Here is a 25,355-nt window from a genome sequence, read left to right on the forward strand (position 1 = left end):
GGAATATTTTTATTTTAAAGTTTACACTTAAAAGTAATTGCTGTCTAATTTTCACGTTTTAAAGAGAACTCACATTGAAAAGTATTTAGAATGGTATAATAATAATAATAAATAAGATTTTTTTATAAAACGCTTAGCGTAAGTGTTGTACTTCAGAATATTATATTAGAATGTGTATATTATAACGACCTTTCTGATTTTTATACCAATTGTATTACTATTATTATTCATTTAAGATTTGAATTGTTTTCAGATTTTATCTAAAAAAATGTCTAACTAGAATGGTTATTTTATTAGTGAATAGTGTAGATTATAAATTTAAATATTTACTGTTTACGTATTATTCAGGTTACATTATATATTTTTTCAATTGGGAATGTGGTAAAAGAGACAAATAATATACAAACCAGTAAACTGTATTTATTGGAATCGATGGAGATGGAATCGATTAAATAAAGTATATGTAATAAAATACATTATATAAAATGTATGACACTTAAAAATTCTAAATAACGTAAAGAGCACAAATATAACTAAAAATTGTAGATTAAATTAATTGATAAAATAAATATATTCGTAAATAGGTTAATTATACACAAGAAAATGATAGTATAAATTTTATTTTGCATTTTTTTGTAAATAGACACAAATTTATTTTAAAAGTAGACAAAATTATTTAATTGAAATTAAATATATAAAAAAAAATAATTGTAACGTGTATAAAATTATTTGTTTTACAAAAAATTCGTCTATTTTTATTTTTTCTACTATAATTTTGTCATTACACTCATTTTTTTTTTTGGTAATATTTCAAACAATTTAGTCTTATTATTGAGTCTACAAGATTTATTAAAAAAAACATATGTTCTTATATCAATAGAAAAGTAGTACTACTATGTTCTGGTCAATAATTACATACAGAATTTTTAAGAAAAGCAATATACTAAAAATAATGTTTTACAAGTTCAATTATTGATTTTTTGGTGTTTATGTAAAATGTTTTTAAAAGGATAATTAAAATAACTTCAGCTAAAGACATGCAATTCATAACTCGTTCGTGTGTCTTTTCGTGCAGAGAACATAAAAAGTAAAAAGCCACGTTTCACATGGTCAACTGTCAGTAATTCTCAATAATATATTATCCCGTCATCGCTTTACATTCAGCGTTCAACTTTCCCCATCCGGTCCATACGAATCAGGTCGAGGAAAATTCTACGAATGTTTTTGGTTTGTCACCACACCTAGGAAACTTCTTTTTTATACCTATTACCATGTTTAAAAGAAATAGATGGGCCACAATCCGTGTAATGTTCTACTTGTGACAAAAAATACTATCACCGGTTAATGTAAACGTCGTTTCGACGCAGAAGAAACCGCCAGAAACATCAACAGTACTCCCACCTAATAACTGTCTCTCGTAGTAAGGCAGGTCTCGTCGTTCCGGTGTGCCATCCGTTGGTTGCACGATACCGGCGTGCATTCCGTCTTCCGCTGTCGTTTAGTAAAGTATTTTTATCCAGTGTCGGTTTTTTATTATTTTGAGCGTAATATGTTTTATGAAATGCGTGATAAGAGGTACGACTCAGCCGGTTCTTCCGGCTGTCTTGGTCGTTGTTGGGTTTTGGTAGCCTTGTGTGGTCTATTTATAACTGTGTCGTTTATAGGGATGACCTTGTGGCTCGGCATGAACAGTCGACCAGACGTGCCGCCGATCGCTCCTCATCACCATCATCATCATCAACAGTCTCAACCCACACACGTACCATCCAATGTACATAGGCACCATTACGAGACAACGACTACTAAGTCGACATTCCCTGCAGTCGACTACGAGGTAATGCCTACGACTAGCATAAAAAACAAAAAGGGAAGAATTGAAATTGTAGAACAAGAGAAAACTGCCAAGATCGAACCAACCACTCCTATGTATAGAATTGAACCAAAGTTAGGAGATGGTATTAATCCGGTAGAGGATAACTCAGATGTATCGAGTAGCACTAATGGCGTGCGAAAGAAGAGTGAAGTAGTATTCCCTCAATGGTCGGATTTAGAGAGTAAAGCTGAAGAATTATACGAACCGCCACAAGAATATCCTCCGTACTATGTAAATGAACAACAAGATTCTTCACAACTCAGTCCCATACCAGCCTTTTCTTATCTTAAAGAGCATCCAGTCAGGCTTACCGGAAAAGACATTAGGCCACCGGTTGAAATTGATAGTGAAGAGTATCCATTTTATTATACACAATTTGAAAATGCAGTTCCTGAAAATAAGGAAACCAATCCTGTTTTCAGTTTCTTACGGAAGAGGTTACAAGATGTTCACGATTGGTTAGCGCAGACAGGTAACAACCGAGTCAAAAATAAGAACAACCAATGGATTCAAATGGTCGACGCTGTCAATCAATCATTACACACGAAAAATGCCACTATAGTGCTATCTAAGTTGCGAGAAATGTACTTTAACAGCACCAGTGACTTAGCACCTGATACACCAGTAGCTAGTCTAATATATCCAGTAGCAGCCAATGATTCTACGGCTAGTCTCGTATCATTCGGTTTGTTGGCCATCGACTTGTTCTTATTGCATAACGTGCAACAAATAGCCGTCAACGAGGATGCTGTGGCTGGACAACAGATGCTCAACGATCCAGACGTGGTAGCCATGAACGCGTTGTTTTTGCCTCCCGACCGAGTAAAACAATTGCGTTCGGCGAACTCTCGTGTTTTATCTGATAACCGCGGTAATAAAGGTTTTATATCAGAGCTTATGGAGTTTGTCAACAGCGGTCTCAGAGCTATATTGAACCTAAGTCGGGCTTATAGGAGTAGTTCAAGATCTTTCAGCGCACAGGGCAAAAGTGTTGATGGTGGAGCACCGGTTAGTGGTTCTTCTTTAGATTGTATTTGGACGCTATATTGTAGAAACTTAGACAAAACAGCCAGATTAGAAGGACCATATGGATTCTTAGCTAAAATGAACAGGTAATTTTTTATCTTTTTATCAGTAAAAATACCTTTCAATTTTTAACTGGGATTCGTGAAAGTGTATAAAAAATAAAGAACATGGTAGTTAACCTCAAAAGTTGGTAATTACAGTGAAGTAAAAGAATAAAAGTGTAAAAATTAAATAAATATTTTTACATGAGTGTATTGGTAATTAAAATTATGAAAAACATATTATTTTTCATACCACATAAAATAATTTCGTCAAAAAGACCTTATTTGTTTTATACTTAATTGTATGACAAAATATAAAAATAATATGTTGAAATAAATTAATTTCTATTAAGCGCTTTATACTATTATCAATATACTACATAGTTTGCTACTTTAAAACAATAGAATGAACGTAATATTTTTAAAGTTTGTAACTTGATATGTGATTCAAATATTAATGAATAGATAAAGTATTTTATAAAAATTAATTTTGCAGTACTCATTTTCTAATTTATTTAACTGAATATTTATTAAATTTTTTTAACATAACGGTATAGTAGTTTTGTTGTTTATTTTAAAAGATATAATTCTTAAAAGATTTAAATTTGTTTTATATTTACAATGTAAGAAATAATGTTATCATAATCTGTGTAATTTTTTTTTCGAAAAATGTGATTTGTAAAATTATTCTTAAAAATAAATTTTTTAATAAGTAATAAATAAATAACTACTACGCCGTGAGTCTTCTAACTATTTAGAAAGTAAACTTTGGGGGATAATTTTTTTTATTTTTATAAATAAAAGTTCATAAGTCTAATACACTTTTAAAAGTTAATCAAAACTATCTCCACGACACTTTTATTAAAGAAAATGAAATAAATTATTATAAATGACTGGATATTTTTCATGTTACCGCTGATTTTAGATAAACGACAGGCTACTATTAGGCGAATATGATATTTATGCTTTAGTATATTGTAAAGGAAAGATTGGGTATCATTTCTAGAAATATTAACGTTATCAGTAATATCTCATGAATATTTAATGCTCGAGTATTTTACAATGGAACAATTTTCTAAATAGTCTTCACTGTTTAGTGGGAATTTCATAAACTCCGGACGTCCGCGGTTTTAAGCACCACAGTTTATTATGTTATCTGTTTATGAAGAGTAGAGAAAATTGAACGAGATAAATATTTTAACAAAAAAATGAATTTAAACTAAATTGGTATGAATTAGTTTGTTTACACCGAAGACTAAGTAACATTTTCTTATTAAAATAACAAAAATAGAAAAAGCCAAAATAAGAATCAATAGAAAAATTATAAACGATCATTAGTATATTTGTAGTGTTTGCTGATTCGTCACTTGAGTGTGAAAATGTACACCTAAAAAATGTTTAATAATGTTTTTGACTATATCAGATGTATCGGCGAGCCTTAACAAATCAACTGTTACTATAATTTAAAATTACTTTAATTTAAATAACATTTGTTGAACGAGGTTTCGTTGACATTATTAAAAATCATTTAAGTAATTACATTATAAAAAAATGGAGTAAATTGATTTTGAAACTATTAAAATGTTATGCTAGTTCATGTTATAAGTATGAATAATCGCTAATAAGCTTGTTCTGACTAATTCTAATTTTATATAACCTAAATGTATTGATCATGTCTAACATTTTACGTGGCTTCAAGTTAATCAAATTATTATCGAGCAATATTTTTTTTTTAGCAAAATTATAATTAGTGGTTTGTTTATTTTTTTCTTAAAACATCAGGTAATACTACAAAGCGTATTCTTAGTCATCTAAACAGCCGTATAATAATTTTTGTATAATGATTTCTGTTGACTGAAAAATATAGATTATTAAGTAATAGTAATACTAATTTTTAACGTCATAAAAATAAATTAAATGCTTTAGAGAAATCAAAATTAGAAAATTTCAGATTAATGTATCATTTACCTTCTAATTCATTACGGTTAATTAATTTTAAAAGCTTGACGTTACCAATATAAACTGTTTCATAGAATCAGCAAAGTTATATTTAATACAATATGCTTCTCTGAGTAATAGATTTGTTGGATTCGATTTGAAGACCATACGAGTGAGACAACGCGAGAAAAGGGTTAAGCGCGATATTGTGCGTTGAATGATTACGGTCGCTTTATGGATGAGGTCTGCAGCTGCATTCAATGAATTAAATAATTCATTTGATTCGTATCAAAGGCAGTGTATTAAGTATTGTTCATTGAAATTTCCTCCAGTCATTGAATTTGATCCAAATGTACTATCCATTTAATATTTATAATACGACTTCGTTCTTTTTTCTTTTAATTAAATTTTACTCCATTAATTGCGATTATGGTGATTAAATTCATACTAATAGTGTAGTTTAAGAATAAAATATTATATATAGTTACTAAAATATCTTCTGGTTTTATTAGAAAGTTATTATAGTTGAGTTTGTGTTCTGAGGATAACGTTACCGTCCAATTTACGTTTTATATATTTATTTTTTGTTGATGTTATAGTTTAAAAATCGTCGTTGCCTTGTATATAAAGGTAGAATATACAATGTGAACTTATTAACAATTTGAAAACATAGTTTTATTTAATCAAAGTAATGTCTTAATTGTAACAATCAGCCACAGACAGCTGTCAAAATAAAATATAAGACAATAGAAATCGTATTGACAATGGTCACACTTTAATTTTACGGATCTATTATTGCCCTTCAAAACTGACTTGATTACTAAATAATAGCTTCTGTACTTTTAAAAAACATTAATTAAATTACGATTAAAACTATTGGATAAATCATTTAAAAGTTGAAATATTTGTCTTTGATATTGTAAACACCAACAATAATTTATTCAGTAATATTATTTTAAATAGGTATAAACCTACAATTTTATTGTTTTTCAGTTTTTATTACCGGTGAAGATTTAATTTAAATGAGACATGCGTATAAAATAAAAATAATGAAAAATACATAAATACCTATCATATAGGATTTTATTTATGTCGATGTCTTTTATAGAATTAAATAAAATTTAAATAAATTACACTTGTAACAAGTGTGATCATAATTTGTTACCTTGTAGACACAAATACAAATACCATTATAATGATATTCATTTTATTTAATAAAATGGATAAAATAAATTTTGTTTAAATGCAATGAATAATTTCTGTATTTTAATGTCTTGTTTTATTAATTAATTGATAAATCGTAAGTAATAATATGCATAGTTAATGTTATAAATAATGATGGGGGCACATTGGAGAGTGACACATTTCTTACAATTTTCAAGTTTCAAGAAATGTAGAGCATATCTTTGTTGTTTTGTCTGCTGCACGAATATCATAATGAAGAAACGTGCCGTTTTTCTTAGATTTAATAATATGGTCAACATATGGGCCTATTTGTCTACGAGCAATAGTTTTTTTATTCACCTTGTACTATTGAACTTTTCCGACAATGTCGGGAATTTTGTAGGTTATTGATCGATGATTGACTAACGAAAAAACAAGAGCACTTCATCACGAATAATCTGATAAAATAAATGCTACAGTAATGATCATTAATAATTAAAACGTTTTTCAATAGAATTTAAACAATGTTGCTGTTTTTTTATCTATCTTGTTTTTCATTGGCAGTGGCGTAACCAGGATTTTTGTTCGGCAGACTTAATCCTTTTTTTTTATTTTATCACATACTTTTACTAGTGTCAAAGTCATATACTGTTAATAGTAAACCAATGGAGGGTCAATTATTACTACAATAACCCCTTTAGCCCCTCCCTTGCCTACGCTATTATTCATTTGTGCCGAAACAATAAAATGCTTGTACGATGTTTCTTTGTAATTTGGTCATCATTTGAATAAAAAGGGATTATATTCATGTTAATTGTTAAATCGTGGCTTTAGCGTTCGGATATCATATTTTGTATGAAAACAATATAAATAGAAAAATTGACCGTTATGCAGAGGTGGGTAATGATGATTGTTTACCGGTTTTTCCCATGGTAGTGTAAATGATTGTAGTAAAAAACAAAAATCCATATAAAAAACTAATAAAAAACGTAAACAATCCGTATAGGTATAACAGTAATATTCGCGTAACAATGTGTATACCTAAGCAATTTAACAAAATTATACGGTGTACGCTTTTTTTTAAAACTTTTTGGTCAATTTACTTCAGTTTAATAGTGTAGCGGATCCAAATGATCCCATTATATCCACTAGAGTGATATAATCTACTTGGATAACGGTAGCTGACTGACAAAAAGTAAAAACAATTTTCTTTGAAACCACATGAACAGGTATTTTTAGAAGAATGCAGCACATTAATGAACATGAACTTCTTGTACAATTGATGTTGACTTTTAGACGTAAAATAATAAATGCTTGGTTGAACCCAAAACATTGACTGATAAAGAGAAAAATATTGAATCAATTTAAAGAAGTTTTTTTAATAATAAAAATTACTGTTCTAATTAAGGTCGTTTACTTGAAAGGTTTGTTGGTCTGTAATAGGTATGGCGTACCATCAATATAAATGGTCTAGGAAATCTCAAGCGAGGGGGTTGCCCAAGTGATTTACGGTCGACTTAAAGACCCGACGAGCACAAAATAATAATATTTCTGACAAAAAATGCTCACTATACGTACAAAATACATAATGGGAAGCCGTCGTCACCGCCTTTGCCCGTCCCAGATTAGCTCAGCAACCAGAAAACACGTTGTTGGCAAGTCGCCCGGTGCGTGCGAATAACAGGGGACTCAGTTGGTGATCAATTTACTAGGGAGACACCGACATAACAATATAATTTGTATACATTATTTGCATTGATATAGCGTTCAATTTTTATTAGTAAAAATTTGACGATAAAATTGCATTACATTTTTCGTCTTAAAATTGATTACTTCGTTTACAAATTCTTTGTCAATATATCAAAATTAAAATATTCAGAATTTTAATCAAAAAATACATAGTACTTTATAAAATTAGGAAACTATATCATAAAGTTTAAATTATGAGGTATAACAAATTTATTTTGTAACAGAGCTTAAAAATACTATAATAACTCTATGACCAATGTTAAAAACGTAAAGCAAAAACATTTTTTTTATCATAAAACAGAAATAGCCGTCAACACATAAAAAGCATTGTAACATTAAAACATTTTAACCATTAAACTTAAAATAATATTAAATGTTAAAGTTTAAATATTAATCATATAACGTAATACACATACAATGTTAAAAAAATATTATAATAACATGAATTCTTTAGTTAAAAATTATTAAAGAATAAAAATATTATGTGATTAATTTTTTATTTAATTAAATATTTGTTTTTCAAAATTAATGTATTTTTTAAATTTAACACAACTTGTAAGGCAATGACCCCGCAGAAATTTTTCATGGGGGCAAAATACTTTTTCGTTTTATTGAAAAATTGATTAAATATTTAGTTTACATCAAGAGCAGTACATATTGCAAATAACAATGGCCAAAATATAATCTGAAATTCTATATTATGAGATTTAAATGAATTTAATATGATATAATTATTATTTATGTATAAATGAAATTTTAAATTTACTATTAAGTTTGTTGAATAGTTTAAGTTATAAAATATGTCAAAAAAAGAGTAATACTATATTACTGCGTTATACTAGTTGTTACAAAAAATACCAAAAAAGTAAAAAGAAATTGTCAAGCTAAAAAAAATTGTTACAAAACGGTTTGATATTAAATGATTTAAGCTTTTGTGAACATAGTTATCATACACTTTTTCCTTTAAATTCATTTTCAACACCATGCTCGGTGTCTTGGAGGTAAGGGAAAATACTAGAGGGCTATTTTAAACTTTTCGAAACAATTTTTATTGTTTCCTAGTGACTAAAACAAAAAATATTTACCCAAAATTTCATGACATTCGATTTTAAGCTTTTTTCGAACTTGTTGACAATATTTTCTGGAATTAAATGTTCATAAGTTGTATAACGGTTAAATATTCTGCTCAAACAATTATATTCTGAAGTTTTTGGGGGGTATTAAGGGTCATGAAGGTCTGTTTTGAACTTTTTCTTAATTTTGATGTACTGTTCCCCCTAGTGATTAACAAAAAATGTATACACCTTAAATTTTATTAATTTTGTACTAGTAGTTTTTGCTCTGACTTGTATCAAATATCAATGAAAATCTTATAATTGACTACTTTTGTGTCCTTAGAAATTAAGGTTAGAATGACTTTATTTTACATCTTTGGACATAGATACAAATAGCCTGTAAGAAAATCTGCAGTTTTCCAACTGCTACGAACGCCATAATCTTTACCAAGTTGTTCAGAGTAAATAACTAAGACCCAAATTTTTATACTGAAAACATTAAAATACATGGAAAATTGAAATTTTTACAATAATATAGAAATATGAGATTTTTAATCATTTTATTTTAAGTATACAGAAATATAAAAAAAGAAAGTTATAAATAGAATGTATACTTTGTGAAATATCTATATTTTTAATTAAAATTATTCTTAATAGGTTATTGAAAAATATGCATTTGCATAAAAATCCGTACTTTAATAATGAGCAATGCAATAATTCATGCTTTAACTTTTATTACACATCATACTTTATATAACAAATATGTACTTTTTATTGATTACAATTAATAAACAGTAGAATAAAATTAAGGATTTAAATTAAAAACTAAAGTATAGATAAATAAAAAAAAATATATAATTTTTGGTGTGCGTTATTTCACTATATTAGTAAGTAAATTTATAACTTTATTAAAAACTGACAAGGGTTTAAAAATATTTTCGGAAAAACATTTGGTTATAGAGTTGTTTGTCATAATTTTACAATTATCATCACTGTTCGCTGCAGAAGAAAATAATGAGTCCATCATTTCAAAATCAATGTTCTCGAGTACATATTCCAAGTGCTTTGAAAAAGTATTAGCGCATCTAATATTTTCGTATATATATTTCATTAAATGAGGAGGTTTATCAATTTTTCCCATAAATAAAGATGTTAAAAGATGTGAGTATGTTTTGGTAATTAAATCATGATCAATGGAAATTGTATTTATTGCGTTTTTCGAGCCAGAATCTTTAACAGTAGGAATTTGAAATGAAGATAGCAGTTTTTCTTGCTGTTTGTTCAATTTATCTAGTACATTATTATTGTCTCTATAAAATGTATTTATGTCACAATCCAGAAATTTAATTAAAAACTTAAAAAAAATGTCGTCATGTAAACCTAAAACTTTTACAAATGTCTTCAATATTTGTTTCATCTCATTCATCTCTTGTGTTAAGTACTTTTTCAAAACAATGTCATATTCACCCAAAAATTTTACTTTATTTTTTTCAATAACATTATTAACTAATACTATGTGAGTATATATAAATCGTAACATGATTATTTTCATTTGTGATTTAAATATGGACTGATATTTTCTAATGGAATCAAAACCATCTTCGAATATTTTTATTGATAATGAATCATAATAAGTGTCATTTAGTTGACTAATGGCATTACCCCAATTAATATTAAAAATATAATGGTATTGGAAAAATCCTAATATTTCAATAAAGCCATTAAAATACAAACATGTCACGTTAATTATTTTACTATTGTTTGTAACTATCGGCTCATTGTAGTATGTTTTCAAAAAATTATCTATAGAATTACTAAGTTGAACTTTTAACTCGTCGACTTTATTATAATCTGGCGAACTATCGTCAGATAACGTTTGATAAATATCATTAAATTGATTTTCAGACTTAGTAATATTAAAAATACTTGTTCCTTTACACATCTGGGTAGAATGACCAAGTACCCGAATAATCATTTTGTTTATTTCAATTATTTTCCACAATGAATTGACGGAGTCATTCAATAGGTCAATATGTATAAAAGAGTAAAAAAGCCACATGTCATATAAATCAGTATAACCGATGTTGTAAAGCATTTTTAATAAATTATGAGAAATCGAACTAAATAACTGCGCATTTGAATGAACAGCCTCATTGATTTTTTTATAATAAGATTTTTTTCTCAATGGCTTACCTTTCATTTGTAATTCACTCACACGTGCAATTGATAAAGCTATAAGCTTAATACCACATTTCAAATCTTCCCTTTGACTATCAATTGCATTTTTTAATTTATCGATCGGTCTTAACATTTTTCCATGTCTGTAAGTTATAATTCCATTGTAGTTATAATTTTTCGTGTATCCCACATTTATTTTATGGAGTGTTTCATATCTCCCTTGTAATGATTTTTCTTGATAAAAAGGTGGTATGACGGAACTGGCAAAATTAAAGAATAAAGTTGAGTAAAAAAACCATATTATGAACATTTTTGTTTGAATTTAAATTAAAAAATAAAATCGATTTGATAGAATATTATATATTATAAAATTATACGTATATTAATTGCTAATTTTCTAAATAAAATTGTTGGAAATTATTAGGTTCTACATATATTTAAAAAATATTATGCATTTTAAATTTGTAAGCAAAAATGTATACATTTATTTTTAATTTTGAAAGGACATGAAAATTTTTTGAAATTATTTGATTAAAAAGAGGTAACTTGAACATTATATTTGGGCTGAACAGTTGTTATACACAATTAATATTATTTGTTCTTTCATTTAAAATGTTTAGACTAATGTACTTATTTACAATATACTGGGTGATTTTATTATCATAACCCACTCAATTAATTACAGAGTATAAATTATTTAAACATTTTTGTTAATATACATGTATACTTGTATAATACATGAACGATTAAGTAAATGCTTAAATTATTTTTATTCTGTAAGTATTAGAGTGGGTTATAATAAAAAATTACCCTTTATAATTCATTATAGCTAGGCTAGGTATGAAAATAATTTCAGTTTTCTCAATTTTTCTTATATTAATTCGTTCATATTGAATTTATTTTAGTACACGTTGAACAAATATTACAGAAACTAAAAATATTATTAAATCGCTTTTGAAATTTCAATTGAACTTAAAATTTGACTTTTAAAAAGACTTGTACACTGTTAAAAATATAAAATTTTAATAAGAAATTCAAATTATCAAAATATTATTCAATTTAAATTAATAAATTTTAAAATTTAAATATAAAATGAGCGTGACGATGTAAAAATTGTATATGTAGTAAAAAGTCTTTTAAAGTGAACGGATAAAAAAAATGTATATGATAAAAATAAAATTAAAAAAATTGTATGCAAAAGATTTAGATGTTTTTATATAAAATTAATAAGACAAATTGTATTTAATGAATAGGTTTTTCATGTTCAGTCTAATAACGGACTCAGAAGTGCATAATAAATTGAACTGAATATTGCTACTAGTTTCAGCTTACTATTTGATTCATTAAATCCATTTAAATATTGGTTGTAAATATAATAAATAAATAAAATTATTTATTGAAACATTACTTTGCCTTTATAAAAAACCCAGCACAGTGGGGTCGCGGCACAGTGGGATGTGGCATAGTTGGGTCCAGTATAGATTTAATCTGACAGTGATTAAAATCACTATCATAAGAAACGCTTCGATGCAAATCAGTAGATAGTGTTTAATTCTAAGAAATTGGTGGATAATTACAAAAGCTACATTATCTGCTAGTTTCTTATTAATACCCTGATTAAGATAAAGTATGTCGAATGAAAAAGGGATTATTAAAAAATATTATTTCTCATANAATTTTTATAATTAATTGTTTTTAAATTATTATTGATTTTTAATATGTTAAAAGTAATAATTTTTAACCTACTTTTTTTTGTCTTTTAAAGTGAAATTTTATAATAAAAAAAAATGAATTTATTATCATAACTTTTAGCTCAATTTGCAAGTTTGAAATTGACATCATTAAATAGAAAAAATGTTATTATTAAGATTAATATGCAATCAGGAAATTTTATAATTACTATTTATAGTAAATTTTTTTTTTCATCCATTGTTAAATTCAGGTAAAACTAAAAATCATTTTTCTTTTTTAAATTTATGATTTATATAGCAACATGTTACGAAAAAATTTGGAATGTTATAGACTGGTAGTAGCACACACAAATTAAATCCACAAAGTAAACAAATTTTTATAAATTTCAAAGTAAAATTATATAATATCAAATCTAATTCGTCAATATACTATAAAAATATTAAAAATGAAAGATTTTAATTGTTTGTATGGATAAAGCTGGTTAAGCTACTTTTGAATAAGGAAATTTTTTTCAAATTTTAAGGGTAATATATTCTAAATACGAATTGTAATCATTTGACGTATCGTTGATAAAAGTAGGTCAAGTGAGGGCTGGCAAAATAAATTGTAACCACAAAAAAAACCACTTAGTAAAATAATATTAACATGAATAGAATTTTAATAGAAAAATAGCATATTTTTTAATACGGTTGCCATTTGCGCATAGAAGATAGGTCGTCGGGACAAATTTTTTTTTTAATTTTATAGTACATGACATAAGCTTTAATTTTATATATGTTGAAAGGACACACTATTTCCGAAAAATTTTCAAAAGTAAGTTGAAAAAGTTTTTGTAAAAAAGGTGCTATTTTAAATCCCCCCTGGGAGCAGAATAAGTGTGTTAGATTTAAAAAAAAAAAAAAATTATATCAAATGAAAGGAAATTACCTAAGGTTTCAATATAAAAAAATTTTATTTTGATTTGTAAATATTTGAAAAAGTTATGGAAGTTTTAAGAAAAAAAGTGAAAAAAATTACAAAAATTACCGATTTTTAAATTTATAATTTTTTTGGAGATTTCCCCTATTTGCGGGGAACGAGGGAAAATTTTTGAATTTTTAAGGGTAATGTCTTCAACTAGATACAATTTGTGATCTTTTGAAGTATTGTTGAAAGAAATCGGTCCAGTGAGAGCTGAGAAAAAGTGGCAACAGACATTAAATAAAACACATCATGGTAAAATTAATATCTTCTCAGATTCGCATCGAAGCTAAAAAAATAATATTTTTTTTTTATAAAAATGAATATAAGTAAATATTGTAATATAAAAAAATTCAACTTTTTAAATTTGAATTTATAAACAAAATATAAATATTTAACTTTTGTAATAAATTTGTAATAACTTTTGATGTCACTACAGATATGATAAATATTTTAAATATTATTTACTCACATTAATGAATAAATAAATGCACTGGTACAATAACCTGATTTCTACTTTTAATAACTTTTTTTTTTGTATGTTATCTTTAGCTACACATAAAGATTATTCTATTGAATAAAATCACGTGTAAAAATGAATTTTTAAAAATAGTTTACTAATCTATTTATTTAATCATTACTTTGAATGTTTTCTAAGTTTAGAATGGGACATTTAAATTTGAACTATAATGTTTGAAAATTTGTTATATTGATTTTATAATTTTTATGTTCTAATTTTAATAAATTATAATATATTTTTTAGTTTGGGATTACGATTGATGATGGGTGAATTTCCTGTTGAACGAGCTTTAGATCATTTACTCAAAGAGTCAACACAAGGTTGGCGGAGGTTGAACTGTGACCGTCTCTTTCCCAGGTAAATATGACTTATACATAAAAAATATGATATTGAATAATATTAATAATAGTAATTAAATAGAGTATTCAAATTTATATTTACAATAAATGTATGTTTGTTAACAATCTTAATAAATGTAATTAAGTTAATTTTAATTTTATCATAAAAATTGATCACTTGTGGTTAATATTACTTAAAATTAAAACTATATCAAAAATATTATTAATTTAACACTAAAAAATATTGAAATATTAGAGGTGGGCGTGGCCGAGTCGGTAAAGCGGTAGTGGTTCGATTCTCGATCACGAACGGCTTCATTTGCCGGACGAGAGATCATTTCAGTAATTGAAGTCGCCATACCCCTTTCCGGCAATGTGCAAACCACCCGTCTCGGAGTATCAATGATTTAGTAACCTCCTTCTTTGGGGAGGCTTATATATAATAAGCTTATAAAGCGTTAAACATTTTTCTTTAAATATTAAACTGAAAAATCCACAAAAAATTACTGAAAGATCGCGGATATGTATTTCGAAAACAATGTTACCATTTTCAACGCTAAACACAAATTTACACCTCGGCTAAAAAAAGCACCTTTATATACCCCTAGTGACCTTATCACCTAATGGCATTATCAATAAGTAATATTATCACATTTTGATAGTTTACACAAGTTTAATAATGAATTTTTCAGTGGGCCAATGTTAATATGTCATTTGCTTTATATTGAAATAAGTTTACTAGTATTTGAGATTTTTGTTTAATACACTAATTTGTGTATTGGCCTTATACCTAATTACGAAGCTTATGTATCTATAAATGTTATATGAGTGTTCATTTTTGTTTTATGTAAAAATTATTCATTATGAATGGTTAAAAACAAACTTTACGAGCTATTAAAAGTGCGTCATTAACTATAGTTAAATAAATTAACAATTATAAAATCAACATAAGATTCTGATAAATATATTTATAAAGACATTTTTGCTCTCATTCATTAATCTTGACCACCAGATTTTTATTGCAGAAGAAATATTGATAAACTGTATGATTGACTCACTACTATACCGAATGTATCAGATTTAATTGAGAACGCTTATAACTTTTGATTAAATTATCATTTTGTTGGAATTTTTTTTGTGCATAATTAAAATTAAAAACTATTCAGAAAAATAAGAAGTTCAATTTCAATTCACATTAAATTTTTTGATAAAAACTTTCCTCCGAGAATAGGTTTTCTCATAAATTTTTTTGGTTTAATTTGAAACTATGTTTTGTGCACAATAAAATAATAGTAATGACCAGATATCCATTTACATATACATATTTTTCTTTCGATTATTATGTGCAACTTACTACACATAAAAATTTATTCGTTATAGTTCTCATGAGTTCTAGAACGGAAATACATCCTTTGAAGTTTGTCATCCAGAATGATAACCATTCTACGTATTTATTTAACGGGAATAATTGTTTATTGTTCAAAATTAATCGCTAAACAATAATATTCTGAAAATAATTGTCTGAGGTTAAAAATAGGATTTTTATAAGTTTTGTTCTTGTTTAACCAACCATTCGAACACTTCCGGATTAAAAGTGAAATTACTTTAAAAATGTATAGTTTCACAAAAACCTATATTGTCTTTATATAAAGTGAACGGTCGTTATTAATATTAAATTACATTAAAATGTTTTGCTTTCGAGTCATTTTACTTAACATCTTTGATTGAAGTTTTTGGAATTAAATTGTTTATTACAAATAATTGTTGTCATAAGAATATTTTTAACGGATAATTTTAATTGAATGAAAAAGTCAGGGTAATTGTAGTGAGTTGCTATCTATTCACTCAATATTTCACTCAATAGAATCCCAAGATTAAGGTTTTATTCGTTATTCTCGTGTAAAATTTGTGATCTGGTTGTTGCTGTAAAAAATGTCTAAATTAACAATTGTTTGAAATCAGAGCACAATAGTTTCCTTTACATATCAGTAGATTTAGTAACTGGGAAATAATGTGACATACATCCAAGTGGAAGTGATTTTTTATTTGTGTTGAAATCTTTTTGTGTGAATTTCAAATAGCTGACAAGACAACTCATGGGAAATTTAATAATTGAAGAAATAAATTATGATTGTTAAATGTGTGAAAATGTAGGTGTAAGTATAAAAAGAGGTCAACTCATTTCTGAGTACGGAAAAAATGTTATTTGACTTATTTTTTTGCTAAATTTAAAAAACAATTTGTTTTTGACTCTTTCTTACTTTCATTATTTTATTAGTAAACAATAAGTAAATATTTAAATAAAGAATATTTTATACTTTGGTTATTTTATAGTTATTGATTTATGTAATGCTTTTTAAATTTATTCTGACTTCGGTGAAGTACAGATTAATCTGAGTAGGTCATCTGTAAAATGATTAACAAGATCACTACGGAAAACGTGACTTACGTGATACTGTGATGTACCTAGCGTTGAAGAGTTATAATTTTATATATATTTTGGACGATGCCTTACACTTTTTGTTCTCAAAGTATTACAATATTTGCATATTCAAAGAGCGATTATAATTTGGTTGTATTGTCCTGGTTTTCCGTATACTACAGCAGTCCAATTCTTGTTTTTTTATATATAAAACAGGAAATAAACGAACAGGTACATATCGTGTGACAACTACAATAATAACAATTGTCCATCTTACATCTCAAGTTGTTTTGCGTATAACTTTTGACTATGTGAACAATGCTTTTAAATCGTAATAGAACACCATTTATATTCTATTGTACGTTTTTGTGTAAACCGTTTATATGTATAAAACTCCAATTTAATAGAAAAAAAAAATCAAAGGACATATGTAATATTAAAGGGGGAAATGGGGATAGGATATTTGTGTTTCATTACATAACCAAGACAAGTCATAATAAATGATAATGGTACAATATGAACAATATATGCAAAACAAAATTTGACGTCAATAGAGTGTGACTTAATAGGAGCAAACTGATGATGTATTATGCTTGCATAGTATTATATGTGGGTATTTGAGGCCGGACATTGATCTATGCTCTAGATAATAAAATTATTCAATTATTATTATTATTATTTCAATATTCGTCAAACATAATAATTAGTTGAAGATAAATCATTTGTATGCCCTAACATTTGAAGTAGTTTTAGCTTCGGCGCAAAGCTGAGAAGATATTATTTACTAAATGTAATTTTACTATGATGTGCTTATTTTTTATGTATTTATTTTTATCTGTTACCACTTTTTCTCAGCTATTATCGAACTCATTTTATTCAACGATACGTCAACACATCACAAATCGTATCTAGTCAAAGATATTACCCTCGAAAATTAATAAATTTCCATCGTTCCCGTAAATGGGGAAAATCATAAAAAAGTTTCTATTTCTAAATCGGTAATTTTCGATATTTTAAAATTTTTTTTTATTTAAAATTACCATAGTTTTTTGAAAAATTGGTGAATCAAAAGAATTTTTTTAAAAGATACCGTAGATAATTATTTTTAATTTTTTTTTTACCTGATCAAAATGTGAAATTCAAATTGGAACTTTTGCGAAAAATAAATTTTTTCCGCTTAACTTTTGAAAATGTTTCAAAATACTGATATTTTCATATTTATCTTATATTATATTTTATGTTGTACACTAGTATATGGAAAAAAAATTGTTCTCAGAACTTCTATGTGCATATGACTGCCGTAGTTAAATATTAGCTATTTCGTGTTAAAATTCTCGATTTTATATTACTATGATTTTTTTTAAATGCATGAATCAATATAGTTTTATTTTTATAAATACTTTGAAAACTCCCCTTTTATCCGACATACTATTTTTTAAATCAGACCATTTCCATTTATATAGCGGGGTCAAAACTTTAAACATGTATATAGAATGTAGAACTTTTTCAACTTAAATTTTGAAAATACTGATACTTTTATAGAAATATATCATAAATTAAAGCTTATGTAATATAATTTATTTAAAAAAAAAACTATTAGACTTCTGGAGTTATATTCGTGGCAAAACGGACATCAATGTTAAAGAAAAGAGAAAAATTTTTTTGTAAAAATTAAAAAATTAAAAAAAAATTTAATAATATGTAATTATATTTTTAAATTAAGGAACTACCAATCAGAATATAATTAAGTAGTAAGTAGTTAATGATGCTTTTAAATCATCCGCCAATTTCTTAAAATTAAACACTATCTACAGATACGCATCGATGCGTTTTTATGGTAATGATTTTAATCACTGTCAGATGTCATTTATACTAGTCCCAACTATGCCACATCCCCACTGTGCTGTGTGTTTTTTTTTTTGGGCTTTAGAACATATATAAATGTTTTACACCTTTGAGTACTCTGAAAATTTTTTTAACTGATACATATCTGTTAATTCTTTATAGTTTACAAAAATGTGGAATTTAATTAAATTTATTCAATAAATCAGTTGTATTTTTATATTATTATGGCGTGTATAGTACTGTCTATATTTAATTATACGTTATCAATTGTGGTGCACACATATGACTCTTGATAATTCCCGTTCATATAAAAAGGCTTACGTTATTATTATAATCCATTTAAGGTTTTTCAATAAAGTTTAATAAAAACACAAATGCAGAAATATTACACGATAATCACAAATCATATTCACAGAAAAACCATTCTTTGAAGAGTATATTATTTGGATATTTATTATAAAAAAAACTTTTTTGCTAGTTGATTGATGAACCAGAAATAATAACTCGCCTATTTTGAGTATGAAATGACGATAAATCAGAGCGTTTCTCTAAATATTCATAGGCATCAATTGATTATTGCGAAATTTGCATTGAGGTCATGACTATATTTTGTAAGATCAAGGTAATATTTCTGTAGTAGTTAACTAGAGGATCAAAAAATCGAAATGAAATAGAGCAAATCGTTTTACTTTCTACGTGTTTTAGCAATGATAATGACTGTGATGTTATCGCGTCATTGATTTGAAGAAAAGTCGTCTATTGTATTTTTTTTTTTTTTTTGAGGAATATTTAGCTTGATCAGTTAGAAATGACCTTGGTGAAAGTATGAAAATAAATACAATTTAAGTATAAAAGAGAGTTATTTATGTTGTTATACCTAGGGGAGAAAAAAAGTATATAGCCGAGGAATGTCTGGCGATATAATCAACCGCGCTTCACTTCTGGTACTTAATTAAAATTTTTATAATTGTTAATATAAATACTATATTAAATATTTACGTGTGTACAACCAATAAATAATTACGTGTTTCACCATTAATGTTTTTGTTTTAATAATAATTGAAATATTTACTAAGTAATACCGTAAATTATTATAAAATTATAATTAATTATAAAACATAAATGTAAAAACAAATTAATTTTTTTACAATATTTAATGATTTTCTATTTGCACTGGTGTTGGAGGTTCTTCGTCTATTGCTTTAAACTCCAAATCTAGATTCATAAAAAAAATTATAAAACTATAAATTAATATTTTAATTAAAATTTTTTTATTTCAAATACCTAGGTCAATTGGCTCCTCTGGTGTCGGTAAAAACGTTTCTTCGGTAATTGGATCAAATTTAAATCCCAATTGAAAATACAATTCTATGATCACTGTCTTGATATAATATTTAATTTTTCTAGTTAAGAATTTAAAAAATATTAACATTTCTCCCTGGTTAATGATTCTATATTCTTGAACCCATTCATTCCATAAATAATTTCTATTAGAAGGTACAAATTCACAAAATAAACCAGTTTCAACTTGTAAAAGTGCTATTATGCTTTTAAAAAATTTATATACACTTTCAAATGTCGAAGAGTTTGTAGATCTATCATCACATGATAGATTAGGATCATTCAATTCGTCAAGAATATATCCTATTCTATCCAATAAAAGTATTATCATGAAGGGCTTATTGCGAAACATTTTAAAATGAGCCCATGGAAATTGATGTAATGAATCTAAAGCGTCCATTGCGCCTTTTAACAATGTTGCTATTGGAACAATTAATTTGGCTATTATGTTTATGAGTTCTTTAGCATAAATGCATCCATTTAATAAGTCGTGGTCTTCTTTATTTTTGTTTTTACAAATTTCTTGCCATTTGATAATAATTAGAAAAATATTAATCATAACTTTTGCATATATACAACCAAGATATATAGTCAAGGCTCGAATCTTTTGGTCGCCTTTATGAACAGATGAAGGTGTTTCAATCAGATTTCTAACATAATATATTTTTTTACAATAATTTATTGAACTTACATCATTTAAATTTTTCCATCCTTGATACTTTAGTAAATTATCTAATTTTTCATTTGTATTTATTGGATAATTCTGTGCTTTTGTATATAAAATCATATAAAATATTAAAAATATAAACATGAAAAGTTTTAATGAAAACATTTTGAAAATAATTAATAATATTTATCGTTGAAATTTTTTGAACAAAATATAATTTAATAAAGCTTCAAAATACACGTATTTATTCTGTTCTACATTTATAAATAATATGAATAACAATTTTGATATAACATATGTGGTATTATAATAATTTTCTTTAAATAAAATTGTTGTCACCTAGACTTTTCGTATGCAACCTAAAAAAATTTTCGTACGGCTTAATTAAATAAATGAAAAGAGAGAACTTGAGTTGTTTAATAAAACGCTATAAAGTTGAAAAATAAAATATAAAATTGGGTATTTCAACACTAGTATATCATGATTTTAACTGCGGCAGCAATTTGTGCTTAGAAAAATTGTTATTGGGATAACTTTTTAGCTTCAATGAGAAGTTGAGAAGCAATTAATATTGCTATGATGAGCATTTTTATGTCTGTCATCACTATTTCTCAGTTTTCGCCGAACCGATTTCTTTCAACATGACGTGAAAAGTTCTCAAAACGTATCTAGTTGAAGACTTTGATCTTAAAAATTGAAATTTTTTCTCTTTCCCTGTAAATGGAGGACAACTAATACAAAAATACGATTTTTATAATCGGTAGTTATCGACAATTGTTTAACTCTTATGTAAAACTGCCATAACTTTTTAAAAATGAACGAAACACATACATTTTTTTATATCAAAATAGTAACATTTTACTATAAAAGACGGTAGCACAAGGGGTCACGGTACAGTGTGGGCGTGGAAAAGTTGGGACAAGTATAAATGATATCTGACAGTGATTAAAATCACTACTATAAAAAACGCTTCGATGCAAATCTGAAAGTTTATAATAAAAATAATGGTGAATTTGTTACAATAACTTTTAGCTTTACTTCAAGTTTAAAATTTATATTACTAAATAGATCATTTTATGATAGTTAAAAAAATAGTATTGTTAAGATTAATATGCGGTTAGGAAATTGTATATTTACAATTTATCAGAAAAGCTCAAAATAATTTTGGCATTCTTATTTTAACTGATCACTTAAATAGAAAGCATAGTAATCATTTTTAAATAACTTTTGTTGTTTAAAAAGAAGTACAATTAAAATATTAATTAGTTTTAATGATTTACTTTAACTAAATAAACCAATCAAAATAATGTTAAAAAATTGAGCGTAATATAAAATTTGATTATAATTGTAAAATTTGTTTTGTTTAAATAAAACTAAAAATCATTTTTTTTTAGATTTATGATTTATATAGTAACATGTTACCAAAAAATTTGGAATATTATAGACTGATAATAACACACACAAATAATAAAGTTAAAAAATTAATAAATTACAAAGTAAAATTATTTAGTTTTGTAGTTGAAACCTATTATTATATCAAACCTAATTTGACAATAAATACTTTAAAAATATTAGAAATGAATGATTTCAATTTCAGATTTACAAAAAAAAATATATAAAATGATAGGTAAATACATCATGTATCTATAATAAAAAAGTTGTATTGATTTGGTCATTTTTAAAAGAGTTATGGAATTTTTAAGTAAAAAAAAAATAAAAAAAAATCTAGAAAATTAGCGATTTTTAAATTTGTAATTTTTCGGATATTTCCCCCATTTACAGGGAACGAATGAAATTTTTTCAATTTTTGTGGTTAATGTCTTAGATTAGATACGATTTGTGATTTTTTGACGTATCGTTGAAAGAAATCGGTTCGGGGATATCTGTGAAAAAGTGAAAACAGAAGAAAAAAAAACACATCATAAAATAATTTCAAAGTGTATTTTTAGAAAATTATAGAATGTAAAATGTGGACAATTAATATTAAAATGACCAAAGTTGAAATAACGGTAACGGATAAAAACAATAGATGTAAATAATTTCCATTACTGGAGGCGTCTTAACGGTTAATGGATTAACTTCAATACTTACCATCGACTATTTGTTCAGCAGTTTGTAATTTTGAATTTGCGAGTTACGAGTACAGACTGCAAATTCGAACTGATTTTCCATTATTTGCCTTAGCCCAGTCGGCACGTAATTGCTTGTGTATTTAACATCAAGTATTTCCTTTGCGCCATCGACGTCCGGAGAGTTTCGCTTAAATTGCACATTACGTGTAAACATTGAATTATCCCAAAAACAATTTGACTATGGGAGCTAACCATTAGGTCCTCTCGTGGACCGGAAAGGCCCGCAGGTTTAAGTCGATGCTATCAATGAAAAACTATAAATGGTACTTATTTTTATAGCACTGCTTGTACTTAAACTACCCCAGTAATTGGGCTTGAGTGCCGCGGATGTAATTGCTAGATCGGAAAACTGCTACAGTGCCGCGTGAGTGACATCTAAATAACAAAGTACCATAGATTTACTGCAACGAATTTTCCAGCCGGTCGCCGTAGGAATTAAAAATATATAAGATCGAATCGGGAGGTGATGTACTTTGTTGTAGCGCTGCTTGCAATGAAATCCAGTCATGTTGACTTAAACTGCACTAGGAAATGTATTTTTTTTTAAACGTTTAACCTTGTCGACTTGAACTTCTTTAGTACGAGAGCGGTCGGTGCCGTTACAATCTAAAGATTGTTATTGAAGTACGTGGTCAACATTCAAAACTAGGAATGATGACTTTTGACCGATGTTCAGACGAGCTGTGTTGTTACTTTTGAGTATCAGTGCTGTTTTTATACATCCGGAAACGGGAGATTTCAAAAAACTGTATAAATCCTATTTGTCAAAAGTTTTGTGCTGTACGGCCAGTGAAACAAGTAAAAGGATTCTTGTAAACATACAGCTGTGCTATTTGTTGTATTTATTTTTTTAGAATAAACAATGCGTATTGTTCATTATTACGCGATTTACATAATTGTGTTACTCGAAGCGTTGTAGGTTGACATATTTAGATACATTTAATCACACAAGTTGTAAATTCGGTGTATGAATACAACTGTTGTGTTTTAGTAATTACCAAGTAAGTAATACGCGTCTTCTTCTCGTTGTTAAAGTGGAATTCTATCTTAAAGATGGTGCGTTTTAATTGGGCAATTTAAGTTTTCTCATTAAAAAAACGTTTTAGATACTTAAGAGCTTTGTTGTTTATGCGTATGTGATAAAGAAGAACTGTTAGTTTTGTATGTTCGTTAAATCATATAACATATTTGAATAACACTTTTTGAGTGAAAATTACACGTTCATAACACGTTTGCTATCAACCATACTGTATAACGATAAGTTTAAAATACTGCAAATATTACTTTTGCGTTTTACGATTTAACTATCTGATTATACATTGTATAAACATTTACAAGTTTTTTTTGAAAAAGAAAAAAATGTGAAAATTAATTGAATAAACATATTATAATATTCTTTTATTTTTTTTTTCCCAGGTGTAATGGTGAAAAAGCAAAAGAAGTGGTACTGGAGACTGCTTTAGGCAAAAATGCATCCGGTGGCGATTTGGTGTCATTATAACCGCTCGACTTAAGATTTAATTTAGTTGCACTAAATTTTCAGCGAAATGTATGCCAGAAGAACAGTTCGAGTTTATTTTATCAGTTTTAAAATAATAAATTCATATAAACCCCTTAAATTTAATGACTCGGTCTGTTTTACTGACATGACCGCTCACATCAAGCTGTGTACTGTGTGTACTCTGCACACGGTCTGTGATAAGACTTATACATATCAAGACATTAATATAATAACGCTACTTTATTAAGTGTCAATCGTTGTCGACAAATATTAGTTCCTTCTATGAAAAATATGTATAAAAATGTAGATAAGTATTGGCGGCAAGGAAGAAACAATTTTTTTTTTTATTTTGTTAAAAAAGGCTGCAAACATAAAACGATACAACTACCGATAGTATCCTAAATCAATAATAACAACATCTCGGAAACCGTAAAAAATGACAACCGTTAGAAGCATTATAGCAGCTAATGGGTGATTTATAGTTTTTTCTCCTCATTTGGTCTGTCATTATTATTTTTATTTTCCGTTAATTTTTCAGGGACCGCGAAAAAATACTCGTTGATATTAAATCAATGAATCACCGAATCATTAATAAACAAACTTTAATTAATAAATCATATCAGAATTCTCGCGGTTAGAGAATTCTTTTTAGATAATCAAAGCAAAATTTTTATAGTATCCAAACTCAAAAGTTAATGTTCAATTTTTTAATAAGTTGTTTTGGTAATTTTAACTATATTTACGTTAATTTTCGACCAAGAGAATTTTAAAAAGAGATTTACTATTGTTATTAAATAATTAATCAATAACACCACTATCTTAGTATTATTATTTAAAACTCTTGTTAGTAAAGTTTTTATTACTTACATGTTTTATGTTACGACTTATATTTAATTTATTATTTATTATTATA

At 26.6% G+C, this 25,355-nt stretch overlaps 2 protein-coding genes across 5 annotated transcripts; one reads left to right on the forward strand and one right to left on the reverse strand.

Annotated features, from left to right (window-relative positions):
* Positions 1-1,433: 1,433 nt before the first annotated feature.
* LOC126907370 (uncharacterized) lies at positions 1,434-25,318 on the forward strand. Its single transcript, XM_050688595.1, has 3 exons — positions 1,434-2,985; positions 14,440-14,553; positions 24,358-25,318. The coding sequence occupies exons 1-3, from the start codon at positions 1,550-1,552 to the stop codon at positions 24,440-24,442; spliced, it is 1,635 nt and encodes a 544-aa protein (XP_050544552.1). The 5' UTR covers positions 1,434-1,549; the 3' UTR covers positions 24,443-25,318.
* On the reverse strand, positions 19,757-23,253 carry LOC126907397 (uncharacterized). Of its 4 annotated transcripts, XM_050688651.1 has the most exons (4): positions 22,901-23,253; positions 20,834-20,910; positions 20,086-20,757; positions 19,758-20,016 (listed from the first exon to the last, which is right to left on the reverse strand). In XM_050688651.1, the coding sequence occupies exons 3-4, from the start codon at positions 20,699-20,701 to the stop codon at positions 19,955-19,957; spliced, it is 678 nt and encodes a 225-aa protein (XP_050544608.1). In that variant the 5' UTR covers positions 20,702-20,757; positions 20,834-20,910; positions 22,901-23,253; the 3' UTR covers positions 19,758-19,954. The 4 variants fall into 4 exon arrangements, with proteins under 4 accessions (XP_050544605.1, XP_050544608.1, XP_050544606.1 ...); XM_050688649.1 differs by having other exon boundaries at positions 20,086-20,910; XM_050688650.1 differs by lacking the exon at positions 22,901-23,253 and having other exon boundaries at positions 20,834-21,168.
* Positions 25,319-25,355: the final 37 nt, after the last annotated feature.

Source organism: Daktulosphaira vitifoliae, unplaced genomic scaffold (assembly GCF_025091365.1).
Source record: "Daktulosphaira vitifoliae isolate Bord-2020 unplaced genomic scaffold, ASM2509136v1 Scaffold_5, whole genome shotgun sequence".
Taxonomy (NCBI): Eukaryota; Metazoa; Arthropoda; class Insecta; order Hemiptera; family Phylloxeridae; genus Daktulosphaira; species Daktulosphaira vitifoliae.

What these genes read in the sequence shown, in the direction of transcription:
- LOC126907370 (XM_050688595.1), top strand. Translation starts at nt 1,550, where the DNA reads ATGTTTTATGAAATGCGTGATAAGAGGTACGACTCAGCCGGTTCTTCC. An exon ending in TTCTTAGCTAAAATGAACAG is followed by an intron (nt 2,986 to 14,439) that starts GTAATTTTTTAT and finishes TATATTTTTTAG; the next exon opens with TTTGGGATTACGATTGATGA. An exon ending in TGTGACCGTCTCTTTCCCAG is followed by an intron (nt 14,554 to 24,357) that starts GTAAATATGACT and finishes TTTTTTTCCCAG; the next exon opens with GTGTAATGGTGAAAAAGCAA.
- LOC126907397 (XM_050688648.1), bottom strand. Translation starts at nt 20,974, where the DNA reads ATGTTTTCATTAAAACTTTTCATGTTTATATTTTTAATATTTTATATG. An exon ending in AGAGGAGCCAATTGACCTAG is followed by an intron (nt 20,017 to 20,085) that starts GTATTTGAAATA and finishes TTATGAATCTAG; the next exon opens with ATTTGGAGTTTAAAGCAATA.